The sequence below is a fragment of the Crocuta crocuta genome, unplaced genomic scaffold (assembly GCF_008692635.1).
Source record: "Crocuta crocuta isolate KB4526 unplaced genomic scaffold, BGI_CrCroc_1.0 scaffold58, whole genome shotgun sequence".
NCBI classification, from domain to species: domain Eukaryota; kingdom Metazoa; phylum Chordata; class Mammalia; order Carnivora; family Hyaenidae; genus Crocuta; species Crocuta crocuta.
In genome coordinates, this window is record NW_027532417.1 from 1,225,156 (window position 1) to 1,251,046 (window position 25,891).

Below are 25,891 nucleotides of genomic sequence, written 5' to 3' on the forward strand. Positions count from 1 at the left end.
ATGGATGAGTGGGAGTGAGGGAGGGGGGGGGGGGGGGGGGGGGGGGAAGAAAGCATTTCTTAAATACCAAATGTATGGAACTGAAAACTGTCTTATTGGCATTCAGTCTCAGATTTATTGGTATGGGCCAAAATAGTTGTATAAGACTTCAAAAAGAAGGTATATTTAAACTTGTTCTTGAACCAGGGCTAGGATTTAGGTGGCCAGGAAAGGCATGAGGGAAAGGGGTAAATGAGATGAATAGAACTTCAGGCTCATGCACGGAGGTTGGTGATTAGAGGGATAGAGTGAGAAGTGTTTATTCAGCTCATTTCCTTATCTTTACTGGAAAGGTGGGTTTGTTCTAAAGCTTTTTCTATGTCCTGCATAATATCCAGCAGTGTGGTAGATGCCAAATAAATATTAACCAAATATTTGTTGGGGAGATGCTGATTATATAGGAAACTGAGAGATAAGAATTTGCCTGGAGTAAGACTAAAATGGGAAAATTAAGGTATTAAGTCTCAGAGAATTTATTCTGAGTCACAAATTTGGACCTTTATAGAAAGTATGAAACAACAACTTGGCCTGAGTAAGTACAGAATTCATTCTATAGAACTTAGAAAAAAAATTACAGCTGAATATAATCTCCCCATAAAATTTCCCCATCATTCTTGGTTTTTCTTTTCCTTTACCCTGCCAGTATCAAGAAGATATTTTAATTCAATAAGATTTTGTTGATCGCCAATAATTTCCTTGGTTCATGGGTCTTCCTTCTGTAGAGCTTATAATCTTATTGGAGGCAAGCACTGTGAAAGCCCAGATAACAAGAAATCACTGGACAGGGTGTTGAAAAATGAGGGTATTTATTTAGAGGATAATTTAAAGTGAACTCAAACTTGGAGAAGACAGCATGAACAAAAGGAAGGAGAGAAGGAGAAAGGAGCTGGGAGTATTGTGGGGACAGTCACACAGCATTGACAAAGGGTTAGAACTAAAATAGCCCTAAAGCATCATGGTTGATAACTCGTGTTTCTGTGACTAATACTTCTATCCCAGGGGTATAGACTATCTAGTGTCTTGAAAAAAACCTACAGCTCCTCTTCTCGGCAACTGAAGAGATGCTGAATGGTTCAGTGAGTTTAAAAAAAAAATAGACCCGTTAGTTTCTTTTGAATTTTCGAAGTGTCCTTGATGGAAAGTATGTGGGACAAAGCACATTTTTAACCTGGCCTTTTGCACAGATACGGGCATTTAGTCTCCCCGTGCTAAGACGAGATAGAGATACCATGCTAAAAGCCATAGCTTCAGATTAGTCCAGTAGGTAAATGGTTCGTTTCCTGAGTAACCTACAAATCCCTGCCTCCTAAAGGGCTGGAAACAAATTCCCCTGAAGCCATACTTTTTTAAACACTCATTTGTGGCTCAAGTTAGGAGACATTCCTTTCGAGGTCAGACTCTGCAGGAATACAGCCTCTGTTTGTCAGAGATAGAGCTGCCTCACCTGCTCTCCTGGAGTTGCCCAAGACCAAGACTACTTTATTTAATTCAGGAAACCTTATTTGTTGATAAAGCCCAGCTCTCCTCTCAGCTGTTATTTTTAAGCTCAGTCCTCCTCTGCTCAACACATGTACATGTACTTCAGGGCCTTTCTTTACACAGGAAACTTGTCACAAAAAATATCAATGGTGTCTGCCATGCCGAACTCAAGAGATTTTCTTCTCTCACTTATATATTTGTGTTCCTGTTCTCTTCTCTCTATGGCCTTGCTTCTTTGTCCCCATTAGTGTCCAGAATTTTATTTTATCATGAAGAGATAGAGGGTTAAAGCACACCTTTTGTGTTTGAGTATTTATGCTCAGAAGGCACGTTGCCAAAGAATCAGTATTGGACCTGGTTTCTTAAACATAGGTGAGGAGAGTCCTAGCACACTTTTCAGTACAAGTCATTGGCACTCTTACCCTTAGCATCTATGTGTCGACACTTAACAGAGGCTGGAGACATGCTTAGATTCTCAGAGATTGGCTGAAAGGAAGTAGATGAGGCAGGAAAAAGAACAGTTATTAGGGGCTGAATAAGGTAATCTAGGCAAAACAAACAAACAAACAAACAAAAAAGCTCTTCAAGTTATTCCTTTATAGAATTCAAATACTGTAGTTTACGAACATGAGTGTCCTAATCCTCCTAAGATTCTACCCTGTTAAAAGTAATAAGCAAAAGCTGTAGCCATACTTAGAAACAGAAATTATACTTGATTGTTGATTCTAGGACACTAATTTATAGAAACCTCACAATCAATAGCATGTCTGTGTGTGGTTCAATTTATCCAGTCATTATCACTCTTCCACTTGCATTTCATGGTGTTGGGCAAATAATAAGTGAAGAGTATGGAGTTTGTTTTTTTTTCACATTACTCTCAATAAATGGGTTTAACCACAATACAAATCTTATAATCCACCTCTTCAATCCCACTGGCAATGGGACAAATCCAGTAGCTTTAGAGGTAAGCCTTCAAATATACTTCTACCGACAGACTGAAGTTTGTTTTAGGAAAAGTCAAGGCTCTGGAATCCTTTGCATTTATTGGAGTGTTCTGTTTCCATGGTTTCCAAGAGTTCACTGAAATTAGGCTTTCAGTGTTTAGAAGTTAATGACATGGGGCTTTGGTAAATTCCTTCTCTTTTACCTATGTTATGTTCAAGATCTGTATATTACTATCCCTGAATGAGCTTGGGGGTCTATTTTACTGTTAACATAGGTTTTTCCCAACATGCCATTTCTAAAGAACCAATGATAGATACAAGCTATCTTAAGTCAGTATGTATGAAGCCTAACTAGGGTTGTTTTCTGACAACATGAAAAGTAAAATTAAAGTTCTTAGTTTTAGTGAAGAACTAGTTTCAAAGGGAATAATAGGAAAATTTAGACTTGGGATTCTCTTGGCCTTTGTCAAGGAGGGGTACCCTGATGAAATAAAATCCAAACAAAAAAAGAGTTCCAAAAGCCTCACTCTTCTGGCAGAAACAACAAGAAAATCTTCTGGTGATGGTGGAAGATCTGGAAGACTTTACGCTGGACCCAAAGGTACAAAGATGTCCAGAATATAGGTGGAGGCTTTATTAGGCTATGAAGCAAAGGACATAATTTCCAATGTTACTGTATCATTGTTATCAGGTTTCCATGTTCAGCCCAAGGACCCACAAGTGGTTGCTGACAGCCCAGTCACCACATAACGTACATGATAAAGAGGTATCAATCAGGTTTTTGAAACCAAATGTGCTGTCTCATTATCTGAGGCTTGAACCCAGGATCACCAGCAGCTATCTCTCATGATGATACTGAATGTTTTTGTTCCATAAGGATGTAAGAAGCAGAGGTAGAAAGATAAATTCAGAGGAAGAAAGATCTCAAAAGAGAGAGAGCACGTGACAATACATCTGTGACTGCAAGGAGCTGAACTAGATGACTTGGAAGTATTTTTTAGGAAAGAGTGCAAAGCTCCAAAGAGAGTAGATGTGAATTGTACTGCATTTCAAGGATCTAGGAAGCACCTTACATTATACTTGAAACAAATTGGAAGTAACTCAGGGTATGAGGGTTACATGATGAGGTAAAGAGCCACATTTGGTTTGGTAGTGGCAGTGGTTTAGGAAGGGTTTTCAAAGGGAACTTGATAGGAGAGAAGAGTGTAGTTGCCCATGCTGAAAGTCAAGTAGGTGGTACTCCCTCCAGGGATGTCTGTAGCAAGAAGAGTCCTGGGCCATCAAGTAGCACCACCAGCAAAATGTGGCAGCAGGCAGATCCGAGGCTCCTCAGCATCAGGTCTGAATGATTGCTTGTCAGGCAGATGTGTTTGTAAACTAATGACTTTCACAGTGTGATGAGATTGAAAATGAAGCCTAATTGCTTCCACTGATTTAACCCTTGGAATGCTTCCAGGCATGCCGATAGCCATGTGTCTTTAATCATGTAAGTTAATAACCTTCAGGCATTTATCAGAAAACAGTGGCTTATAGGAAGTCTGGGGAGCATTACTGTTGCATTATTAGGTTTACACTTCTGAGGCTGTTGTCTCTTCAAATAAGGACACTGAGAGGTTGGCCATGGTGCCCTGAAACTAGTGTTTGTTAGTAGCAACTGACACAGGCAATTACATGGCTCTATAATTCAGAAAAAAATGAATTAATATTTATGTGGTTTTTTTAAGTGGCTTAAAAAAACTCTTAATGGTAGCAGAGTAGCAAGTCACCTTGATCCTTCTAAGGCCATGATGAACTTCAGTCTGGTTCTGGAAGAAAGTCAGAATTGGAAAATGGTCTAATAATCAGGCCAGTCTGATTAATAGTGACAATTAGTATTGGACTATAGCGCATAACCAACTGATTATGAATCATTTGAGCACTTTAGGTAAATTTTCAATATAGGCAATTAAAATGAAAAGACTCATGATGCTTACATAATGACTTCATTAAATTAACTCAGTTCTGAGGTTGGAGTAAAAAAATAAAAAAAAAGTCACAAAGAACCAGCAGAATTTAACTTCCATTCACTTTTGTTTAAAAAAATGTTTGAGAAAATACTTAAAAGATATAAATACACACACACTACATTGAAAACAGCTTATTCTTTTCTGAAAGTGAACTGTGTTCCTGTGGAAGAAAGAACTGAAGGTCAGAGCATGGATTGTATTCACACTGGATGAAGTAAATTTTGCCCTCTGTTATATTTTATATCTGCTAAGTGCATGCATTGCTAAGGTTAAAAGAACTTTATTGTGGAGTCATCTGTAAGGGACAGACATTTCAAAGAGATAAATACTCAGTTCTGTTACATAAACAATTGACCCAAATCATTTGCTTCATGATAAAAGACAAAGCTGGAGCCAACTCCCAATACTGCAGCATCGATGCAGTCAGGGGAACAAAGATTCCTTTAGGTGAAATGCAGTCATTCAATCAAAGCAGCAATAGTTTTATAGAACTAGACAATGAGAATGGAAGGAGAAGAGGGTCTCTAGGGCTAAGAATGAGTTGAAATATTGCATAGAGAAGTCACTTTCTCCTATGGGTGTTGACTCAGAAAGTCATATTGCTTCCAAGACTCATCACTTAATACCTAACAAGTACATGGCTGTATAGTTTACAAAGGGCATTGTTTGTTAGTCATATAAGCACTGTAAGCTAAGTCTTCCGTGTATTAAATAATAATAAATACCTATTTAGCAGTTTAGAATTTACAAAATTCTACACATTATCTCTTAATGTTCTTCATTCTTCTCAAAATTTTTAAAGATGAGAAAATACTAAATGTCTAAATTCACAGGACTTGTAACAGCAAAAATCAGGTATTCTGACTCCAGGTCCTTTCGTGTTCATCCTGTTGTTTAAGACCTTTCTTTCTACTTTAGTGATCTTTTCCAGAATTAATTCTCATATCCACTATATTCTTTGCTAGTTTTCTGACAGTAAAAGCCACTTTACATTCTAGCTTATGTATGATAATGTTTCTTTCTTTCAGTTTGCATGCCATACCCAATCAGACTGTCTTCTCTTTAAAATCAGGCATTGTGGTTTCTACCACAGAACAATGCCTTCACAGCAGGAAGGGTAAACCTATGCACATTGGTGAACTCCATTCCAGCATACCATTTCCTCCTGTACTGCATGATCACCAGAGACAGCAATAAAGCCCTTTGAGTTACTGACACTGCAAGGTTGACTTGGCCACTAACCAGCTAACCTACTTGTTTCTGAGCTTGAGCCTCATTTGACACAACAAAATGACAAGTTCATAAACAATGTGTACTTTTGGAATCACATCACAGTAATAAAAGAGAGGATAAGAACCACATGATCCCCACAGTAGATGCATAAAAAGCATTTGACAAAATACAACATCCTTTCTTGATTTAAAAAAAAAAATGCCTCAAAGAAGTAGAAGTAGAAGGAACATACCTCAAGATCATAAAGGCCATATATGGAAGACCCACCACTAATATCATCCTCAATGGGGAAAAACTGAGAGCTTTTGCCTTAAGGTCAGGAACATGACAGGGATGTCCAGTCTCATCACCATTGCTTGACATAGTGTTAGAAGTCCTAGCCCCAGCGATCAGACATCAAAAAGAAATAAAAGACGTTCAAGTCAGCAAGGAAGAAGTCAAACCTTCACTCTTCACAGATGACATGATACTCTATGTGGAAAACACAAAATACTCCACTGAAACAATGCTAGAACTGATAGATGAATTCAGCAAAGCCACAGGGTATAAAATCACTGTACAGAAATCTGTAGCATTTCTATACACCAATAATGAAGCAGCAGAAAGAGAAATCAAGGAATTATTCCCATTTAAATTGTACCAAAACCCATAAAATACCTATGAACAAACCTAACTGAAGAGATAAAAGATCTATACGTTGAAAACTATAGAAAGCTTATGAAAGAAGTTGAAGAAGACACAAAGAAATGGGATAACATTCCATGCTCATGAATTGAAAAAACAAATATGGTTAAAATGTCGATGCTACCCAAAGCAATCTACATATTCAGTGCAATCCCTATAAAGTCATACCAACATTCCTCTCAGAGCTAGAACAAACAATTCCAAAATTTGTATGGAATCAGAAAAAAAAAAACCTGTATAGCCAAAGTAATGTTAAAAAAGAAAACCAAAGCTGGAGGCATCGTAGTTCCGGACTGCAAGCTGTAATTGTCAAGACAGTATTGTACTGGTACAAAAACAGACACACAGATCAGTGGAACAGAATAGAGAACCCAGAAATGTATGGCCAACTAATCTTAGACAAAGCAGGAATGAGTATCCAATGGAAAAAAGAAAGTCTCCTCCATAAATTGTGTTAGGAGAACTGGACAGCAACAGACAGAAGAATGAACCTGGACCACTGTCTTACACCATACACAAAAATAAACTCAAAATGGATGAAACACCTAAATGTAAGACTAGAAACCATCAAAATCCTAGAGAAGAAAACAGGCTACAATCTCTTTGACCTCAGCCACAGCAACTTCTTACAAGACATATGTCCTGAGGCAAAGGAAACAAAAGCAAACATGAACTATTGGGACCTCATCAGGATAAGAAGCTTCTGCACAGCAAAGGAAGCAATCAATAAAACTAAAAGGCAACCAACAGAATGGGAAAAGATATTTGCAAATGGCATATCAGATAAAGGGTTAGTAGCCAAAATCTATAAAGAACTTCTCAAACTTGCCCAAAAAACAAATAATCCAGTGAGGAAATGGGCAGATGAAACAAATAGACACTTTTACAAAGAAGACATCCAGATGGCTAACAGACACATGGAAAGATGCTCAACATCACTCATTATCAGGAAAATACAAATCAAAACCACAATGAGATACCACATCCCACCTGTCAGAATGGCTAAAATTAACAACTCAGGAAACAACAGATGTTGGTGAGGATGTGGAGAAAGGGAAACCCTTATGCACTACTGGTGAGAATGCAAACTAGTGTAACCACTCTGGAAAACAGTATGGAGGTTCCTCAAAAAATTGAAAATAGAGCTACCCTATGACCTAGCAACTGCACTATTAGGTATTTATCCAAAGGATACAAAAATTCTTACTTGAAAGGACACATGCATCACAATGTTTATAACAGCACTATCAACAGTAGCCAAAGTATGCATAGAGCCCAAATGTCCATTGACTGATGAATGAATAAAGAAGATGTGGTTTACATACACATGTATACAATGGAATATTACTCAGCAATCAAAAGGAATGAAATCGCTTTTTTTTTTTTTTATGCAATGGGTTTGCCACCAGAACACAGGTGTCATGAAAACCACCACTAAACCTAAACCAAAACGGGAAAGGAAAAGACTCATATCAACATCGTTGTTTTTGGACACATAAATTCAGGCAAGTCTACCACTACGGGTCATCTGATCTACAAATGTGGTGGGATCGACAAGAGAACTATTGAAAAATCTGAGAAGGAGGCTGCTGAGATGGGAATGGGCTCCTTTAAGTATGCCTGGGCCTTGGATAAACTGAAAGCTGAATGTGAATGTGAGATCACCATTGATATCTCCCTGTGGAAATTCGAGACCAGCAAGTACTATGTGACCATCATTGATGCCCCAGGACACAGAGACTTTATCAAAAATATGATTACAGGCACATCTCAGGCTGACCGTGCTGTCCTGATCGTTGCTGCTGGTGTTGGGGAATTTGAAGGCGGTATCTCCAAGAATGGGCAGACCCATGAGCATGCCCTTCTGGCTTACACACTGGGTGTAAAACAGCTTATTGTTGGTGTTAACAAAATGGATTCCACTGAGCCACCCTACAGCCAGAAGAGATACGAGGAATTTGTTAAGGAAATCAGCACCTACATTAAGAAAATTAGCTACAACCCTGACACAGTAGTATTTGTGCCAATTTATGGTTGTAATGGTGACAACATGCTGCAGCCAAGTTAACATGCCTTGGTTCAAGGGATGGAAAGTCACCCATAAAGATGGCAATGCCAGTGGAACCACACTGCTTAAAGCTCTGGATTGCATTCTTCTACCAACTCGTCCAACTGACAAGCCCTTGCGTCTGCCTCTTCAGGATATGTACAAAATTGGTGGTATTGGTACGGTCCCTGTGGGTCGAGTGGAGACTGGTGTTCTCAAACCTGGCATGGTGATCACTTTTGCTCCAGTCAACATTACAACTGAAGTAAAGTCTGTTGAAATGCACCATGAAGCTTTGAGTGAGGACAATGTGGGCCTCAATGTCAAGAACATATCTGTTAAAGATGTTCATCATGGCAATGTGGCTCGTGATAGCAAAAATAACCCACCAATGGAAGCAGCTGCCTTCACAGATCAGGCGATTATCCTGAACCATCCAAGCCAAATCAGTGCTGGCTATGCGCCTGTGCTGGACTGTCAAACAGCGCACATCGCCTGCGTGTTCACTGAGTTGAAGGAGAAGATTGACCGTCGTTCTGGAAAAGAAGCTGGAAGATGGTCCCAAGTTCTTGAAATCTGGTGATGCTGCCATCATTGAGATGGTTCCTGGCAAGCCCATGTGTGTTGAGAGAGACAGACGGTTGCTGTGGGTGTCATCAAAGCAGTGAACAAGAAGGCAGCTGGAGCTGGCAAAGTCACCAAGTCTGCCCAGAAAGCTCAGAAGGCTAAATGAATATTATCCCCAATACCTGCCACCCCAGTCTTAATCAGTGGTGGAACAACAGTCTCAGAACTGTTTGTGTCATTTGGGCATTTTAGTTTAATAGTAAAAGACTGGTTAATGATAACAATGCATCACAAAACCTTCAGAAGGAAAGGAGAATGTTTTGTGGACCATTTGTTTTTGTGTGTAGCAGTTTTAAGTTATTAGTTTTTTTTTTCTTAAATAATTTATTGTCAAGGTGGTTTCCATATAACACCCAGTGCTCATCCCAACAAGTGCCCTCCCCCATGCCCATCACCCCCTTTCCCCTCTCTCCCACCACCATCAGCCCTCAGTTTGTTCTCAGCATTCAAGAGTCTCTCATGGTTTGCCTCCCTCCCTCTCCCCAACTATTTTTCCCCTTCTTCTCCCCCATGGTCATCAATTAAGTTCCTCCTAATCCACCTATCTGCGCAAACCTATGGTATCTGTCCTTCTCTGCCTGACTTCAAGAGGATGTGGTATATTTATACAATGGAATACTACATGGCAATGAGAAAGAATGAAATCTGGCCATTTGTAGCAACATGGATGGAACTAGAGGGTGTTATGCTGAGCGAAATTATTAGTTTTTAAAATCAGTACTTTTTAATGGAAACAACTTAACCAAAAATCTGTCACAGAATTTTGAGACCCATTAAAACAAAACTTTAATGAGGAAAAAAAAAAGAATGAAATCTTTCCATTTCCAACAACATGGATGGAACTAGAATGTATTATGCTAAATAAAATAAGTCGGTCAGATAAAGATAAAGATAAATATATGATTTCACTCATGTGGAATTTAAGAAACAGAACATATGAACACAGGGGAAGAGAAGGAAAAATAAGGTAAACAGAGAGAGAGAAGGAAACCTAAATACGGAGAACAGCCTAAGCATTGTTGGAGGGGTGTTGGTAGGGGGATGAGCTAAATGGATGATGGGCATTAAGGAGGGCACTTCTTGGGATAAGCACTGGGTGTTATATATAAATGATGAATCACTAAAGTCTACTCCTGAAATCATTACTGCATTGTATGTTAACTAACTTGGATTTAAATAAAATTTAAAAATTAAAAAAAATGATTGTTACTCCAATGAGATTTTCATTGTTTAGGTGCCACTCAGAGTGCTTTGGAGTGAGTCTGTGACTGGTTTTCAGAAGACAGCAGCTGGCATTAATTGCTTGGAGAATTGAACAGTTCTGGTTCTGGGGACTACTTGTCTCTTTGACCACAAACCAGTGAATCTTTTCAATGTGTTTGAACTCTAATTGAATCCCAATGTTCACTGATATGGCTTATTTTCATTGAAAATAGTCTCATTTGCAGGGAAAAAATGTTAAATCAGAAATGCCAAAAATTACTGCAAGAATTAGGGACCTGTTGATCTTTACCTCTTTTTTTTTCTTTTTTTTCTTTTTTATCTCTAGGAGAGAAAGAGAGAGGCAGCGTGAGCAGGGGAGGGTCAGAGAGAGAGGGAGTCACAGACTGAAACAGGCTCCAGGCTCTGAGCTGGCAGTCAGCACAGAGCCTGACGCGAGGCTCGGACCCACGAACCGCGAGATCATGACCTAAGCAAAAGCCGGACGCTTAACCGACTAAGCCACCCAGGCGCCCTGATCTTTACCTCCTAAACTTCCTTGTATGGTTTTACCAAACTTACTGCCTTCTGGAGGGCATTCCTCAGCAGCATGTCACCCTTAAAGATGTTTCCTTAGAGTTTAAATGGCAAGTGTGTATGTATGTGTATGTGTGTGCACTGCTTATGTGTACAGATGTGTATATTATAGCATCTGTTCACCATTGTCCTCCTTCCTTTCAGTGTAACCTATCTCTTCTCATCTCCTGCCCCTTACTTCTTTTGTCATTTCCTTACCCCTTTCCCCCAGATGGCGGTACTCGGGCTAAAATGCTAGTTCAATCTGGTGGCACAGCAGTAGATGCATTTTTCTTGTCGTACTTGAACTTCCAGAGAGTTCCTGATTCTATCACATTCTTTATCATGACTGTCTTCTCATCACATGTTGCAACTGATAAATTTGAAGTTAAAGAGAGCATCTTGGGGGTTTTGTTTTGACATCCTTGATTACTTCTCCACTGAGTTTTTCCAAGCAAAGTGGCTTTAAACATATTCTAAATTTTAAGTAGTTGAAAAGAGGATTAAGTCGATATCACTGAAATAAAATTCATTAATGATACTAGGGAAATTCAAAAGTAAATTTCTTATAACGCTCCAGTCAGCCCCCAAAAAACATTTATGTAAAGAATTCAATATCTTATTTGGGTCTTATTCAGGACTAGAAAATAATAGTGTTTTCTTTATGTTGATCACAAAGCAAAACAATTAGGGACAGAACAAATACAATAAATACAGTATAACCTATAGACACTAAAAGAAATCCAGTGGACGATCTCCTGATACTGAAATGACTCATTTACAAGCCAAATGTGAAATGAGCATAGAAAAAAGCATTCTGTAAGGAGCACTCAAGAACAATCTTGGATCATGATGTGCTTGTCCATCCATCAGATATCCCACAGCTCATTTCGCCGATATGTGGGGGGAAGAATGACTTCTTTGGGGGCTGTCTCAGCCTTGATTTACTTTTTGAAAAGGAAGGACATTCTTAACCTCGCTTGAATTCTGGGTTGGAAAGACTTTGGTGACCTTTATACCTTTTCCTCCCTATGACCTTAAAAAGCAGTTAGCTAGTATAAGCTATACAATCCTTCTTCCTGGAATTGTAGCTAGAGCATAGTGGCCAAGACATTTTCCACAGAGTCCTTTTATTATGTTCATGCCAGGCTCTGACTTGAATTGCCCTGGAGCCTAGGGTGCCAGCAAGCTGGTTCCCTCGCTCTGGCTCTCATATGCTCACCGATGCCTTTAACACTGCCTGTTAACAATTGTCTTAGCAAATGAATCACAGAGAGCTGAAAAACTGTTCTTCAGCAAATGGAAATTTCTGACCCATTTAGAAGATTTATCCAAAATGAGACACCTTGTATACTTTCGAAGTTAGATATAAAATGATTTTGTAAATATTCCTTTTGAATTAGCAAAATTAAGAAAATCAGAGTTACTGACCTAAGATCTCTGTCAGTCTTTTGCAGTTCATTCAGCCTCTGAGTAAACAAATGATGACTATCAACCTCTTCCTTAAGGAGCCAGTCAGATTCAGAAATAATAGTTTACTCAAAGTCAGTGTTTGTTTTTTGGGTTGTTTTTTTTTTACTGTTTTTACTTTGTTTTGTTTCTTATAGTCACAATATTCTTCTCTGTGAGGATGGGCATGCTGTGGTGGCAGATTTTGGAGGTGAGATTTCCATGAAAAAAAAACAAATGACATCAGTTTCTTTCTTCATTCTTAGTTGGTGCCTCATATTATATGATGAATCTGAAAAAGCAGTTCACACTGACAGCTATACTTTTCTAAGCCATTCAAATTTCAGTGACCCTGAATCTTAAAAGTATATCATCTATTTTCAGTTTTTTTCTCCTTGATATACCCAGCTACAAGAAAAGAAGTGACCATTTAAATAAGATAGAGGCTTCTAGGGGGTTTCAAAATTTTAGTTGTGATCTTCACCTTGTTTTTAAAGACGTTTCCTTTAACACAAATTCATTTTCTCTTTCCATCAGAATCAAGATTTCTACAGTCTCTGGATGAAGACAACATGACAAAACAACCTGGGGTTTGCCGCTGCTTGTGTTCCCTATAATTATGAAACAATTAAAATGTGTAAACTCAGCATGACAGGAAGTGAGATGAGAGCAGCTTTAACTGGAAGCATTGTCCATGTCCCAGGGGCAGGATAAAGTTTTATGTTTTTATTTTCAGGAAGCCCTCAAAAGAACTCTTTCAAGGCTGTACCAGAAAAATAGATTAGATATATGTCTGGAAAATGCAATGGGTAAAATAATACAGAATTTGTTTCAGATATAACTAAAAAAGGTACAAGGCAGGCATGGTTAATTGGCTTTCATTCTTAGATCTTCTTATTAAGTCATGGAGGGAGTTAACATTTAATCAGTAACTAACTATAGAATTTGTAGTTAACCAGCATCTAGAAACAATTTTTTTCTGCATTATAATCTTTAGCATTATAAGGCAATATGGCATATAACCAAGTATTAATGTTTAAGTATAATATAACATCTGGAGCAAGCATAATTGTACTCAAAAATGTCTGCTATTAAATTCAATACCTCCTCTCTCCTTTACTCTCCTCCCCTCCCCCAAAAAAGTAACTTCTCTTCCTAGGCCATGTATGTTATTTAACTACCTAATTAGGGTAGTTTTCCATTCCTTCCTTTTTCTGCTTCCACTGACACATTACTCAGTCATGTTTTCTGTTTGTTTGCATGCTTGTTTTAAGTTCATCCCAAACTCTCTTTTTCCACTTCAGTTCAGGTCTTCATGGTCTCTTTTCTGGACTAGAGGTAGGATTCTAACTCCAGTACTCTCTTCTAGTTCCTTCTTTGCAACATCAGCCAAGTGTTAGGTTCTGACAATTCACCTCCTCCTATAAACCATCACAGATATCCAGTTCCCACAGGCCAAAATCCAAATTCATTTCCTGGCAGCCCCCTGCCTTCCTAAATCTGGCCCAGGGCCCCTCTCTGACCTCTTCTCCTACAATAAGTTCTCTCAAGTCCCCCACACCCTAATTAATACACAAGCCTCCTGCTCATTCCCCCAAAAATGCCATTCACATTCATATCCCTGTGTCTCTGCTAGTGTGGCTTTCTCTGTCTGGACAGCTCTTCACTCCACCTCACCTAGAAAGGGCTTTCAAGGCCCAGGAAATTTTATCCATTTTAAGTGCCTTCCCTTAAAATGCCTTAAAGTGCCTTCCCTTAAAATGCATAACATCTCCACACACACCTCCTCCCTCCTCCCCATGCACTTTCCTGTCTGTGCTTTTGTAACATTTTGTACTGCTAATGTGTACCCTTACTCATTCAGGCCACAAACATTTATTGAGGGCCAACCATGTGTCATATGTTGTGCAAGGGGCCAGGAGTACAAAATATGAAGAAAAGCTTAATGTCAAGAGCTCATTCTCAATGGGGAAAAGATAGTAATAGGCAGATAGATTTAAAGCAGTATGGAAGTCCAGTGATAAATAAGGTGTGATAAAGCATCTTGGGATGAATGGGAGTAAATTAGGTGCAGAGAAAACAGAAGAGTGCCAGGTAGAATGAACAACAGCATGAGCAGAGACATAGGGAAGGATGAGAATTATCAGACTTCCAGGGGAACTTCAACTAGCTTGACATTGTTGGCATGCTCTGGATGAGGAAGAGAAAGTGAAAGATAAGTTAGAGAGGAAGGCAGGAACTATATCACGGACCATGTTGTAAGTATGATTAGGCATGCCTGGTTTCCCCAGTTAGATTTCACTCACTCATCCAACAAATATTTATGGACTACTTACTAGATGCCAGACATCCTTCTAGGAACCAGGAATATTGCAGTGAACAAATTAATTTTCTTATTCCAGTGGATCTTATATTCTACTAGAAGGAGATAGACACTGAGAAAATTAACAAAATATATATCAAGTTATGATTAAGTGTTATGGAGAAAAACAAAGCACAGTATATGAATGGAGAATGGGGGTGTTACTTAGATAGGGCAAAAGAGAACGATAACATTTGATGAGAGTCCTGACCAGGAGCCATCCATGTGAGGGGACGAGCAATGTAGGCAAAGGGAATAGTAAGTGCAAAAGCCCTGAGACAGGAAAGTTCTTTGTGTGTTCAAAAACAGAATGACAGGAGTGGAGTGAGAAAGAGGAGAATGGCAAGATAGGAGGTAAGAGAGGTAGGAAGAATGAGTCCTTTTTCAACAGGACACACAATACCTGAGACACAGAGGTAGCCAAATCAGTGCTTTTCAACCCTGGCAACACATTGGAATCACTTCAGAAACTTTTTTAGAAGTGTATTGCCTGAATCCAACCCCCAGAAATTCTGATTTCACTGACCTGGGGTTTATCTTGGGTACCTGTATCTTTTAAAAGTTCCCCCAGGTGATTCTCAAAACATCCAGACTCTGGCTAAATAAACTTTTGTTTAATGAAGTTGAATTGACTTTTATCAACAGCAAGTAATTTGTTTTTAATCCTAGCCACACAGTCTTTAAGCATAGCACTACCCCAGGTTTATTTTAAAGGCTGTTTTGTTTCTTACTAGTTATGTGGCCTTATATAACTTGGCTAATTACTCTATTACTCCTCTGTGGAAAAATGGGCATACTGTCTGTCTACTCCCACTTATGCAGTGTTGTGACACAATGCATAATCTGCTACATAAGTGGAGGCTATTTGGGATGTGAAAGCCCATGTGGAAGAATTGCATATAAGCATCATAATCGGAATATAGATATTCTTAGAATGCTATAATTATGCATGATTTCAAAATAAGGTAGACACTTCAGAAGAGTTATCAGCACCCAGCTCTACATAGCATTTCAGTAAGAGCAATAAAAGAATGCTGGTTTCCTCCAGTGGAAATACAAAGAAAGAAGGTGTCTGGCCAAGTTCACTGATAAGGTTAGGGAAGCCATGGGATTTTAAAGCCAGATGGGCTTGCCTCTTCTCTTTTGCCCTTAAGGAATCCGAAGTCCAGGAGCATAGGAGACTTGCCCAGAGCTGCCCAAATAGTGAATGGTAGAGCTGGAACTGGAATTTTCATCTCCTAACTCAAAATGTAGTGCTCCTTCTCCTAAACCACAGATCATCCAAAAATGTATGCCATTTGTATCCCAGAACAGAAACTTACATTTGAAACCAAAAAAAAATACATAACTGAAAGTAAAAAGAATGTAAATAATGCCATCAAAACATGAATATAAAACTTTGTACAGAGAAAATTACAACATTTTATAGGCTTTCTTCCTGGAATACTGCACAAACCACATTCAGAAATAACACAACTGGGCAAACACAGGAGATATGGCAGACCTGATCCAGCCAGTGAGATGTCTGCTTCATAGGAATATTCTGGGCACTCCCCTAAGGCTCTATCTCTCCTCAGTTATGAGGGCATTATTTATTGGTCTAATTTAGTGGCTTCCTAAATTACAACCTGAAGATCTAAAGGAGGGAAGGTGCCTCCCACGGTGTGTGATTCACCCCCAGGGAGGCATAGAGCTCTTGGATGAAACGTGGTTGGCTATTCGGAAGCTTGCAAGGCTTCTAGGGGGAAAAAGCTCAGAAGTAAACAAGAAACGCTGCTGCTGTGATCATTTTATAAGACTCAGGGTTACTTGATGAATAATATTGTTGCAATGTTTTTGGAATGATTATGAATTTCATGATCTTCCAATGATTAAAAAAATGCCTTTGTAAAGCTGAACAATAGTAAACACGATATTAATGTGTAAATGCATCGGTTTATTGAACAGTACAGGGCAAACAGTGTGATTTTATGTTTATATTTTTTGAGAACAATGGGAGAACACTTACTAAATCCTCACGGAGAAGAACACTCTTCTACAGTGGAATAACTACACACTTGGTAAATGACTTGTGGATGTTTCTGGACATGCAGAACCTCCGCTGGATGGCCCCTGAGGTGTTCACGCAGTGCACACGCTACACCATCAAAGCTGACGTCTTCAGCTACGCTCTGTGTCTGTGGGAACTTCTCACTGGTGAAATCCCATTTGCTCATCTCAAACCAGGTAAGACATCCTGAAAGATTTCTCTGTCTTCCAGAGTCCTATGCCTTGTCACGACTTCAAGAAATATTTTCCCCCAAAATGTTTACTCTAGGTAGGTCCCCATGGTGAGAATTAAGTAAACAACTTCAAATTGTTTTAAGGCATGGGCCCAATCCAGAAAATTTGCTGACCTAACTGTGTGATTTTAGGCATAAGCACACACACAGTGTAGGTATATTTTATTAAAGTTTAAGGCTTTGATTTATCTGTTATTAATAAAACAAGCAAATGACTATCATCACGTGGCAGGTGGGTACAAATAATGTGGACAATGTCATACTTATTTTTTGAGATTAGATTCTAGAAACTCCTTTTTACTGTGCATACAAGGGTGAGCTGAAAGTCACAACACATAAAAATAACCTATCAGGACTGCCTTCTGCTTGTCTCACATTATATAAAAGAGAATTGCTTTTCCTAATAATGTTGTATTACATAAATGGATGGGTTCCAAAAATGGGGCTTTGTGAGAGAGCCCAATTTGTGGTGATAATATACATTATACTCTGTGTACACGTAGACATTAGAGGCAGGAAATCTAATCACATGAAAAATACACAAATATTTGAGGCTTAAGGTAAATTTTATTTGCATCTGTCTCTTCATTGTATATGAGTTTCAGCTTTTATGTTTTGTCAATCTATTTACTTACTTGTATTCACCATTAGGCTGAAAACTTCTTAAGGGCTTTGCATCACCAGAACATTGTATGCTTGAAAAATAGTTTTCAAATTAAATCACAAATTAATTTTAAGTGAATTACGTTGTAAGCCCCTAGTGGCCACCCTCTCACCATATAGCAGATGGATAAAGTCCAAAGGGATGTTAGGGAAAGACAAATCCTATAAATGTGGATACTCACAAATTAAATGTCATTTGCAGAGCAAAAGCCACATCTCACATTCTCTTTTCAAGATATTTCCCTGTGATATCATATGGTCTTCAATTACCCTCTGCATAGTTTCTAACTAATCATCCTAATATTTCTCTATATACTTTTCATAGAAAATGATGAGATTTAGCCCTTATTATAGTGTAAATGTAAAAGCTCTATTTTGAACTGAAACAACATTGCCATGTAGGTTAGCAATTCCATTAGTTTCAACAAGTGTATAACCACAACAATCATGATATAGAGTATATCACTGTAAAATTTCCTTAGAGATACCACCTCATGCCAGTCAGAGTGGCTAAAATGAGCAAATCAGAGAACTCTAGATGCTGGCAAGGATGTGGAGAAACGGGCACCCTCCTACACTGTTGGTGGGAATGTAAACTGGTGCAGCCCCTCTGGAAAACAGTGTGGAGGTTCCTCAGGAAATTAACAATAGAACTCCCGTATGACCCAGCAATAGCACTGCTAGGAATTTACCCAAGGGATACAGAAATGCTGATGCATAGGAGCACATGTACCCCAATGTTCATAGCAGCACTCTCCACAATAGCTAAAACATGGAAAGAGCCTAAGTGTCCATCAACAGATAAATGGATCAAGAAGATGTGGTTTATCTATACGATGGAATACTACATGGCAATGAGAAAGAATGAAATCTGGCCATGTGTAGCAACATGGATGGACCTTGAGGGTGTTATGCTGAGCGAAATAAGTCAGGCAGAGAAGGACAAATATCATATGTTTGCACATATAGGAGGATTAGGAGGAACTTAACGGAGGACCACGGGGGAGAAGAAGGGGGGAAATGGTGGGGGAGAGGGAGAGAGACAAATCATGAGAGACTCTTGAATGCTGAGGACAAACTAAGGACTGATGGGTGTGGGGGGGAGGGGGGCGATGGGCATGGAGGAGGGCACTTGTGGGGATGAGCACTGGGCGTTATATGGAAACCAACTTGACAATAAACTATTTGTAAAAAAAAAAAAAAAAGTTCCTTAGTACCTCTTTTGAGTTAATTCACTGTTCCCACATCCAGCCCCTAACAATCACTTACCTGATTTATGTCTTTATGGTTGTGCTTTTCCAGAACGTCCTATAAATGGAATCATGTTGTTGACTTTCTGTCATTTATTCTTTTTTGTTTCTGAGTAATATTCCATTGTGTGGATGTATCTCAATCTAATAATGCATTCACAAGCCGATGATTATTTGAATTATTCTCACTTTGGGGCTGCTGTGAATAAGATACTAAAACCATCCAGGTATTTGTGTGGATGGTTTTATTACTCTTGAATAAATATATAAGAAATGATTGTAGTACTAGATCTTATGATAAGAGGTTTGCTAAGGCATTTGTACCATGATGGATTGCCATCAGTGATGTATTACAATATCAGTTGCTACACAGATATTGCCAGGACATTTTTGTTGTCTGTCTAAAATAAGGCATTAGCCATTTAAGTAGGGATATAATGTTATATCATTGTAGTAATATTTTCTATTTCTCTAATAGCTTATGATGTGGATAATCTTTTCACATGTTTGTGTTCATATCTCTTTCTTTGGTGAAGTGTTTGTTGTGGTTGCCTTATTATTTCCTTGTAAGACTTCTTAGATTCTAAGTAGAAGTCTTTCATCTCCTATCCATTTAGAAAGTATTTTTCTTTAGTCTGTGGCTTGCCTTTTCATAGTCTTAGCAATGTCTTGAAAAAAGTTTTTAATTTCAGTGAAGTCTACCTTATCAAACATTTAAATCGCATTTTTAAATATTCTTTCTAAAATATGCTTACATCACTAAGGCCATAAATATTTCCTCCCATGTTTTCTTATAGGACTCTTATAGGTTTAGATTTTTTACTTATATAATCTATTTGTGTTCTTCTTTTTAATGGTACAGGTTTGAGCTTTTGTTTTTCTTTTGTTAGTTTATTTTTTTAATATGGATGTTTAAGTTTTTCATCATTATATTTTGAAAAAATCTTTCCTTTCCCTATTAAACTGGCTTGGTACTATTGTCAAAAAACAATTGACCATATATGTGTATTTATTTTTGAACTCTGTTTCATTGATATATGTCTATCCTTACACCAATACCATACTATATTCATAGGTTATAGTTAAGAAGTGAAATCAGGTTATATGAATCTTCCAACTATGCCCTTCTTTAGTAAAATTGCTTTGGCTCTTCTAGGCTTTTGGTTTTTCATATAAATTTTAGAATCATCTTGTTTATTTCTACCAAAAAAAAGAGCTCACTGGAATTTTGGGTAGATTACACTGAGTTTATAGATCAATTTGGAAAGAATTGACAACTTAAGAATATTGAATCTTCCAGTCAATCCACATGGTATAGCCTTCCCTTCAGTTGGGTCTTCTTTTATTTCTTTTATCAGCATGTTTGTAGATCTTAGCATACAAACCTGGCACATTTTTTTTAGACTTATCTTTATTAGACTTATCTCTGATACTATTGTAAATGTTATTTTTTAAATTTCAATGTCCAATGGTTCTTTGCTAGAAGAGAGATTTAATGAATTTTTAAATAACAACCCCATACTCTACAAATTTGCTAAACCTACTGATCCATCCAAGTAGCTTTTTTCTACATTCTTTCAGATTTTCACACATAGATATTTTTTTGTCATCTGTAAATAGAGTAAACTTTCTTTTCATTCTGTATGTCTTCTTACATCTTTTTCTTGCCTTCTTGCACAAAGACTGTGATGAACAATGAACAAGTGGAAGTGATGAGATAAATGCCTCAAATCTACTTCTTAAAATTCCACTCACCACCATGCTACTCAGAGCTGCCATCTTTTTCATTATAACTACTGCAATAGCCATTTGACTTCCTTTCTTTATTCTACCCCCTTCCTCTCCAGTTCTTAGATATCCACTGAAATGGTATTTTAAAAACATAAAATTAGAAAAAACAAAAAAAAAAACAAAAAAACCCATAAAATTGATTATGTCACTATTGCTTAAAATCATCCTATGCTTTCCAGTGTTCTTAAGATTAAATCTCAAAACTATTAACATGCCCTGCACAACTTTACATGATTCTGTAACTTTGACCTTGCTCATATTGTTTCACATCCCAGGCTCCAGCCACTATGTTGCTTCCTTCATTGTGTCCCATTTCTCCTGGCCTGTAAGCCCTTTCACAAACCATTTCCTCTGTAAATGCAGTTAATGATGACTCCACAAAGATTACTGTGAGGATCACATGAAATGATGTTTGTGACTGAACTGTGTAAAGTGAAAACTCTCTGTCACTGTAAGATTAAAGATGAGGGCAAAGTGTAAGACAAGGTCGAGACTTCCTATTACTCTCTACTTGTGTAGCACTCAGTCTCCAGAGAGCTCATGGAAAACCTCCAGTCACCTTTCACGCTTCTCTTTCCTTCTTTTCCTCATTCCTCCTTTCCTTCCCTTCTTGCTTTTCTCACTCATTTCCTTATTTTTGATCCCACTTTCTACATATCTCTTGAATCTTTCCACTTATCTCCATCTACCCTGCTACTTCCTTATTTTGCATGTAGAATTCTGCAGAATATCTTAAATGGTGTCCTTGTGTCCATTTTGCTGACCATCTTCTTTTCACCAGTTGCCATACTATGTAGGTTAAGCTTTATTTAAAAAAAACAAAAAACAAAAAAAAAACTCAGGTTAAGTTATCTGGCCTCCCTTAGTTAAAATCTCCAATGTTTTCCCTTTGCTCTTAAGATAAGAACAAAATTTCTTAAAACAATCTACAAAGCCTCACACTACATTCCTACTTTCCTCCCCAGATCTAATTTTTGCCACCTCCAGTCTCTCGTCTGTGTTCCAGCCACAGGGCACTATTTCTCTTCCCAAATGTGACTTGTTTCTTCTCACTCCTTGTCTTTGCACACATTTTTCTCTTTGAAAAGACATTCTTGCCCACTTTTTATCATACTAACCCTAATTAACTTTTAGATCTTAGCTTCAATATTACTTTTTCCCAAATATCTTCCTTAATCCTCTAATGTTGACTTAGAGCAGTCTCCTCCATGCCCCAAGTCATCATTTCTTACAGTATTTATCCACTTTATATGCTTTACTCATATAGTTTTGGAATTTTCTCTATTCCATTACCCTTTGCTAATTATAAAGTAAATATTTCAAAGAGATAAAGACCCCTTCTCATCATAGATCTCCAGAAATATTTACCCTTTTTGGTGGGAGAATATTACATAATAAAACAGTTAAAAGTCTTGCCTAAGAATAACTTGATTCCAATATCTCGCATATTAGAATTTATAGTGCTTTATTGGAAAGAGAGTTTGTTTATGATAGATGTTGAATTTTTTAATGTTGGACAGTGACCATGCATCAAGAAATGAGACTGTTTATATCATTGCAGTGGTTAGGCAGTCTAGCATATGTTCAGCAATAAATTATGTGAAGCATCAGATTCAATATAAGCTACATATTAGCCATTTACAAAAAGGAACAAATCCATGACTACAGTGTATGACAGCATTATCAATTATGGTAGTAGCAATGTTACACATGGCTCATCCTCCTGAATTTAGCAGCACCCTATCCCCTGGAAGAAATAGAAAGGTAGAACACAAATATTAGCATCAACTCCTATGTAAGTGAGGGTAAGCATTGGGAAGAACTCAAAGTTAGAGTCTCTTTTGCACAGTACATGTTCAAATTAACTTTATAATCTTGGTTTAGAAAGAACCAAAAAGCCATCACATCTAGCATCCTAAGGGTCACCCAAGATCAAATGCCCAAAGGGATGGGGGAAACAGGCAAACACTCAACAGAGGACAATGCGATGGACAGAAAATCACACGCTCAGATTCAAGGGAACAGCCACTACCCAGCTCCTGCTGAACAATCCATGCAGGAGCGTAAGGATCACTGCTCACAGTTACCGTATCAGCTAATTTCTGTGTGTTTGTTTAGAAATCTAAATGTTTTTAAATCTTGGCAATTAATTCAATTTTTAAGAAAGCATTTTTTAGGCCAAGACCATAGGGGCTAAAGAGAATTGGCATAATATGTAAGAGCATAAGCCTTGTAACTATGCAAGCTACTTAACTGAGCCATACTTCACCTTAGTTTTAAAATGGGGGTAATAATACAACCTTTCTCAAAAGGTTGGAAGGACGACTGGGAATACGGAGCATTGAATAAATATTAGCTATTATTATTATTATGTTTAGGCTATCATTGAGTGCTCCTCTGGCTGGGAACTATGCTAGAATTAAGAGGAAAACAGAGAATAGAGTGTTGCTCAGGTTTTCATAGAACAGAGCAGAGGTTAAGTCCCAACTAGAGAGAAGCACAGTGCTAAGGATGCTCCTGGAGGAGTCTGCCGCCCAGATTATGAAAAATGGGAAAATGGTATCAGAGAAGGATTCTGAGAACAGACAATACTTCTAGGTTTCTGGCTCAGCCAGCAGGAGGATGATGGATTCAGGGAGAAAGCAGATTTGTGAGAGAAGTGACAAGATTAGGAAGAGAAGGAGCCAAGGTGTGAAGCCAAGCAGAGAGAAAAGAACCAGGCAAGATGAAAAAGGAGCTGGTATGACCTGGCAAACAAGAGCTGTCTTGGATACATTTCAGAGAAAGAAACCAACACCTGCTTCCCAGATTTCATATCTCTCCTGGGCCTGTCTCCTCTGATACATCATGAAAAACTAAAGAAGAAATCTAGGATAAATCAATCCATCGATATGTAGTCTATCCAATCCCATCCCCTTATAACCAGGTACCAAATTGTATGGATCACTTTCAGATTATAGTTTGAGGGCAAAGAAAAGCGCCTCTTGTTTTCCTTTTGTTAACCTGTGTGATGCCAGCTGGTTCACAAGGAGACTCAACTCTGTGTCCTGGGATTCCTTAATGCCAAGCTGTAACTAAGTCTCGGATGTGGCAGCAAATTAAGAACACCTGCCAATTTATTCTAGCCAGATTTGGGTGAGACTTCATATTGAGGTTTTAATTCAGAGTTGCAAACGGTAGTACAGAGGCCAAATATGGCTTGTCGATTTTTTTTTTGGTCTCACATATGGTTATAAAAAATATGAATTTAAGTATGTTTAAAGACACAGTTATATCACAGGATCTCATATTTGTAGTCATTTGTGTTTTCTACCTCTGCTTAAATATTTCATATATGATTAGGATCCTAAAGCATCTTAAATATCATAACCTCAAAAGGCATAAGTACATCGATGACGTGGACTGTACCTTGACAAGTGATAGGAAAATAGGAGTGAGCTAAAGTTCTGAAACCCTGTGTTTGCTGTGCTCATCTTTATCAGTTTATCACTGAGAAGAATAGAGCCAGCCAGGCACTACACAGATCACTGGAAAGATCAAATCGGTCCAATGAATGGTGATATTTCTATGAACATAGCTGATATTAACATTCCAATACTTCATTATACTGACAAAGATTGCAATGAGAATAGACACTGGTGTAAATTAATCTATTCTTCTGACAGTCTGTAATGAGAATGGGATGTGGTTTAAAAAATTAAGCCATTCTTAGTGCAATCTCAAGATTGCAATCTCATGGTCTCTCTCAGATGCTATATGCTCTGTGATACATCATTGAAAAGTGTCAGTTTAACAAAGAGTGTCTTAGCTCTTGCTGGGATAGCTGTACGCATTTGCTTTGTTTCACTACAGCCCTACCCATAAAAACAATGAAGTAGAATCAATTGTGTTTTTAGAACACACATTCACACGATCAAAATTGAAAAAAAAACAAAAACATTCTAGCAGGTTTATCTTAGTCAAGGCTTACAAGTGAAATATTGTACTTTATTGCTCTCTGTTTTTATATGAGTGCTTAGATGTATTTTTATAAAACATAAGAGTGATAGTTTAATTTAGGAATTCAGAATCTAGTACCAATTTATACATAAGCAATATAGCTAATTAAATTCATCATGAAGAGCTGCATAGTCATCCTCTCCACAATGACCATATTACATTATGAACTGGGGCCGATGACAGATGAGATGGTTTGTAGTCTTGTAATTTGCAGTAACTCAATGCAATATTTTACTTGGTATTCATACTCCCAAAAAGCCTCAACAGGATCTATGATTTCTGGTCTAGACACAGCACAACAATGTTTCTGATATCTAGTTCTCTAGATTCAGACTAAAAGGAAAAGGCAAAACCCTTAGATCTGTACGTGACAATTATAGCAACAACAACAGCTAACACTTATTGAGAACTAACAATGTGCCAGATGCTCTCTGTACGATGTCTCCTTTAATTCTAACAGTAACCTATGGTTTAGGTTCTATTAGGATAAGATATATGCTCAACATCACATGCTAGTAAGAGGAATAGTCAAGACTTAACTCCTTGTCCCCAAAGCCCATGCTTATTACCATTACACTGTGTCCTCACTGTTTCATCTTACATGTATAGAAATTAATACTCACAGAGGCAAATTAGCTTAATCAGGATCTCTCATGGAGTTAAAAGCAAAGCCAGACTGGAAATTAAGCCTCCAGACTTCCTTGTTAAGGGCATTTCTTAATAGTCATACTGTTTCAGTTTAACAAAACCCCCTCCCCAAATGTTCTGAACAAAATATAAGATTATGAACTACATATGCCACCAGATCTGAATAGTTTACCCACTTATGTCATAAGTTAATAATAAATAAACATTAAATAAACATTCATTCTACAGTGTTTCTTGGTGACTAGGTATTGTGCTCTGTCCTAAAGACATAATAAAGGAGCAAGATACTAATTGGCATTAATCCATCACTTTCATTCATTTGTATAATAAACGTTTACTGAGTCCTCTATGCCATGATCTGTATTATTTCCAATGAAATCATATTTTGAACTGTCTCATTTATTGATTTATTTAGTGCATATCAATTGGGTGCCTACTAATTTCCTGTCACCGTGCTGAGCACAGGATATACAATTGTGAAAAGATACAGGTCCTGATCTCAAGGGGCTTGTGATCTATTTGCAGAGGCAAACAAATAAATAGACATTAAGTATAATATGATATATATGCTACTGTAGTACCAGGTGCTATGGGAGTACCTAGAAAGGGGAC

General features: G+C 37.9%; 1 protein-coding gene and 1 pseudogene across 1 annotated transcript in view; both read left to right on the forward strand.

Annotated features, from left to right (window-relative positions):
- Positions 1–25,891, forward strand: part of TNNI3K (TNNI3 interacting kinase) — a 276,640-nt gene that overhangs the window by 166,065 nt on the left and 84,684 nt on the right. The window contains exons 18-20 of the mRNA XM_077778981.1: positions 12,443–12,495; positions 12,822–12,874; positions 16,740–16,872. Of these exons, the coding sequence (XP_077635107.1) occupies positions 12,443–12,495; positions 12,822–12,874; positions 16,740–16,872 (239 nt within the window). The remainder of the gene's footprint in view (positions 1–12,442; positions 12,496–12,821; positions 12,875–16,739; positions 16,873–25,891) is intronic.
- Positions 3,025–9,362, forward strand: LOC144243857 (elongation factor 1-alpha 1 pseudogene; annotated as a pseudogene).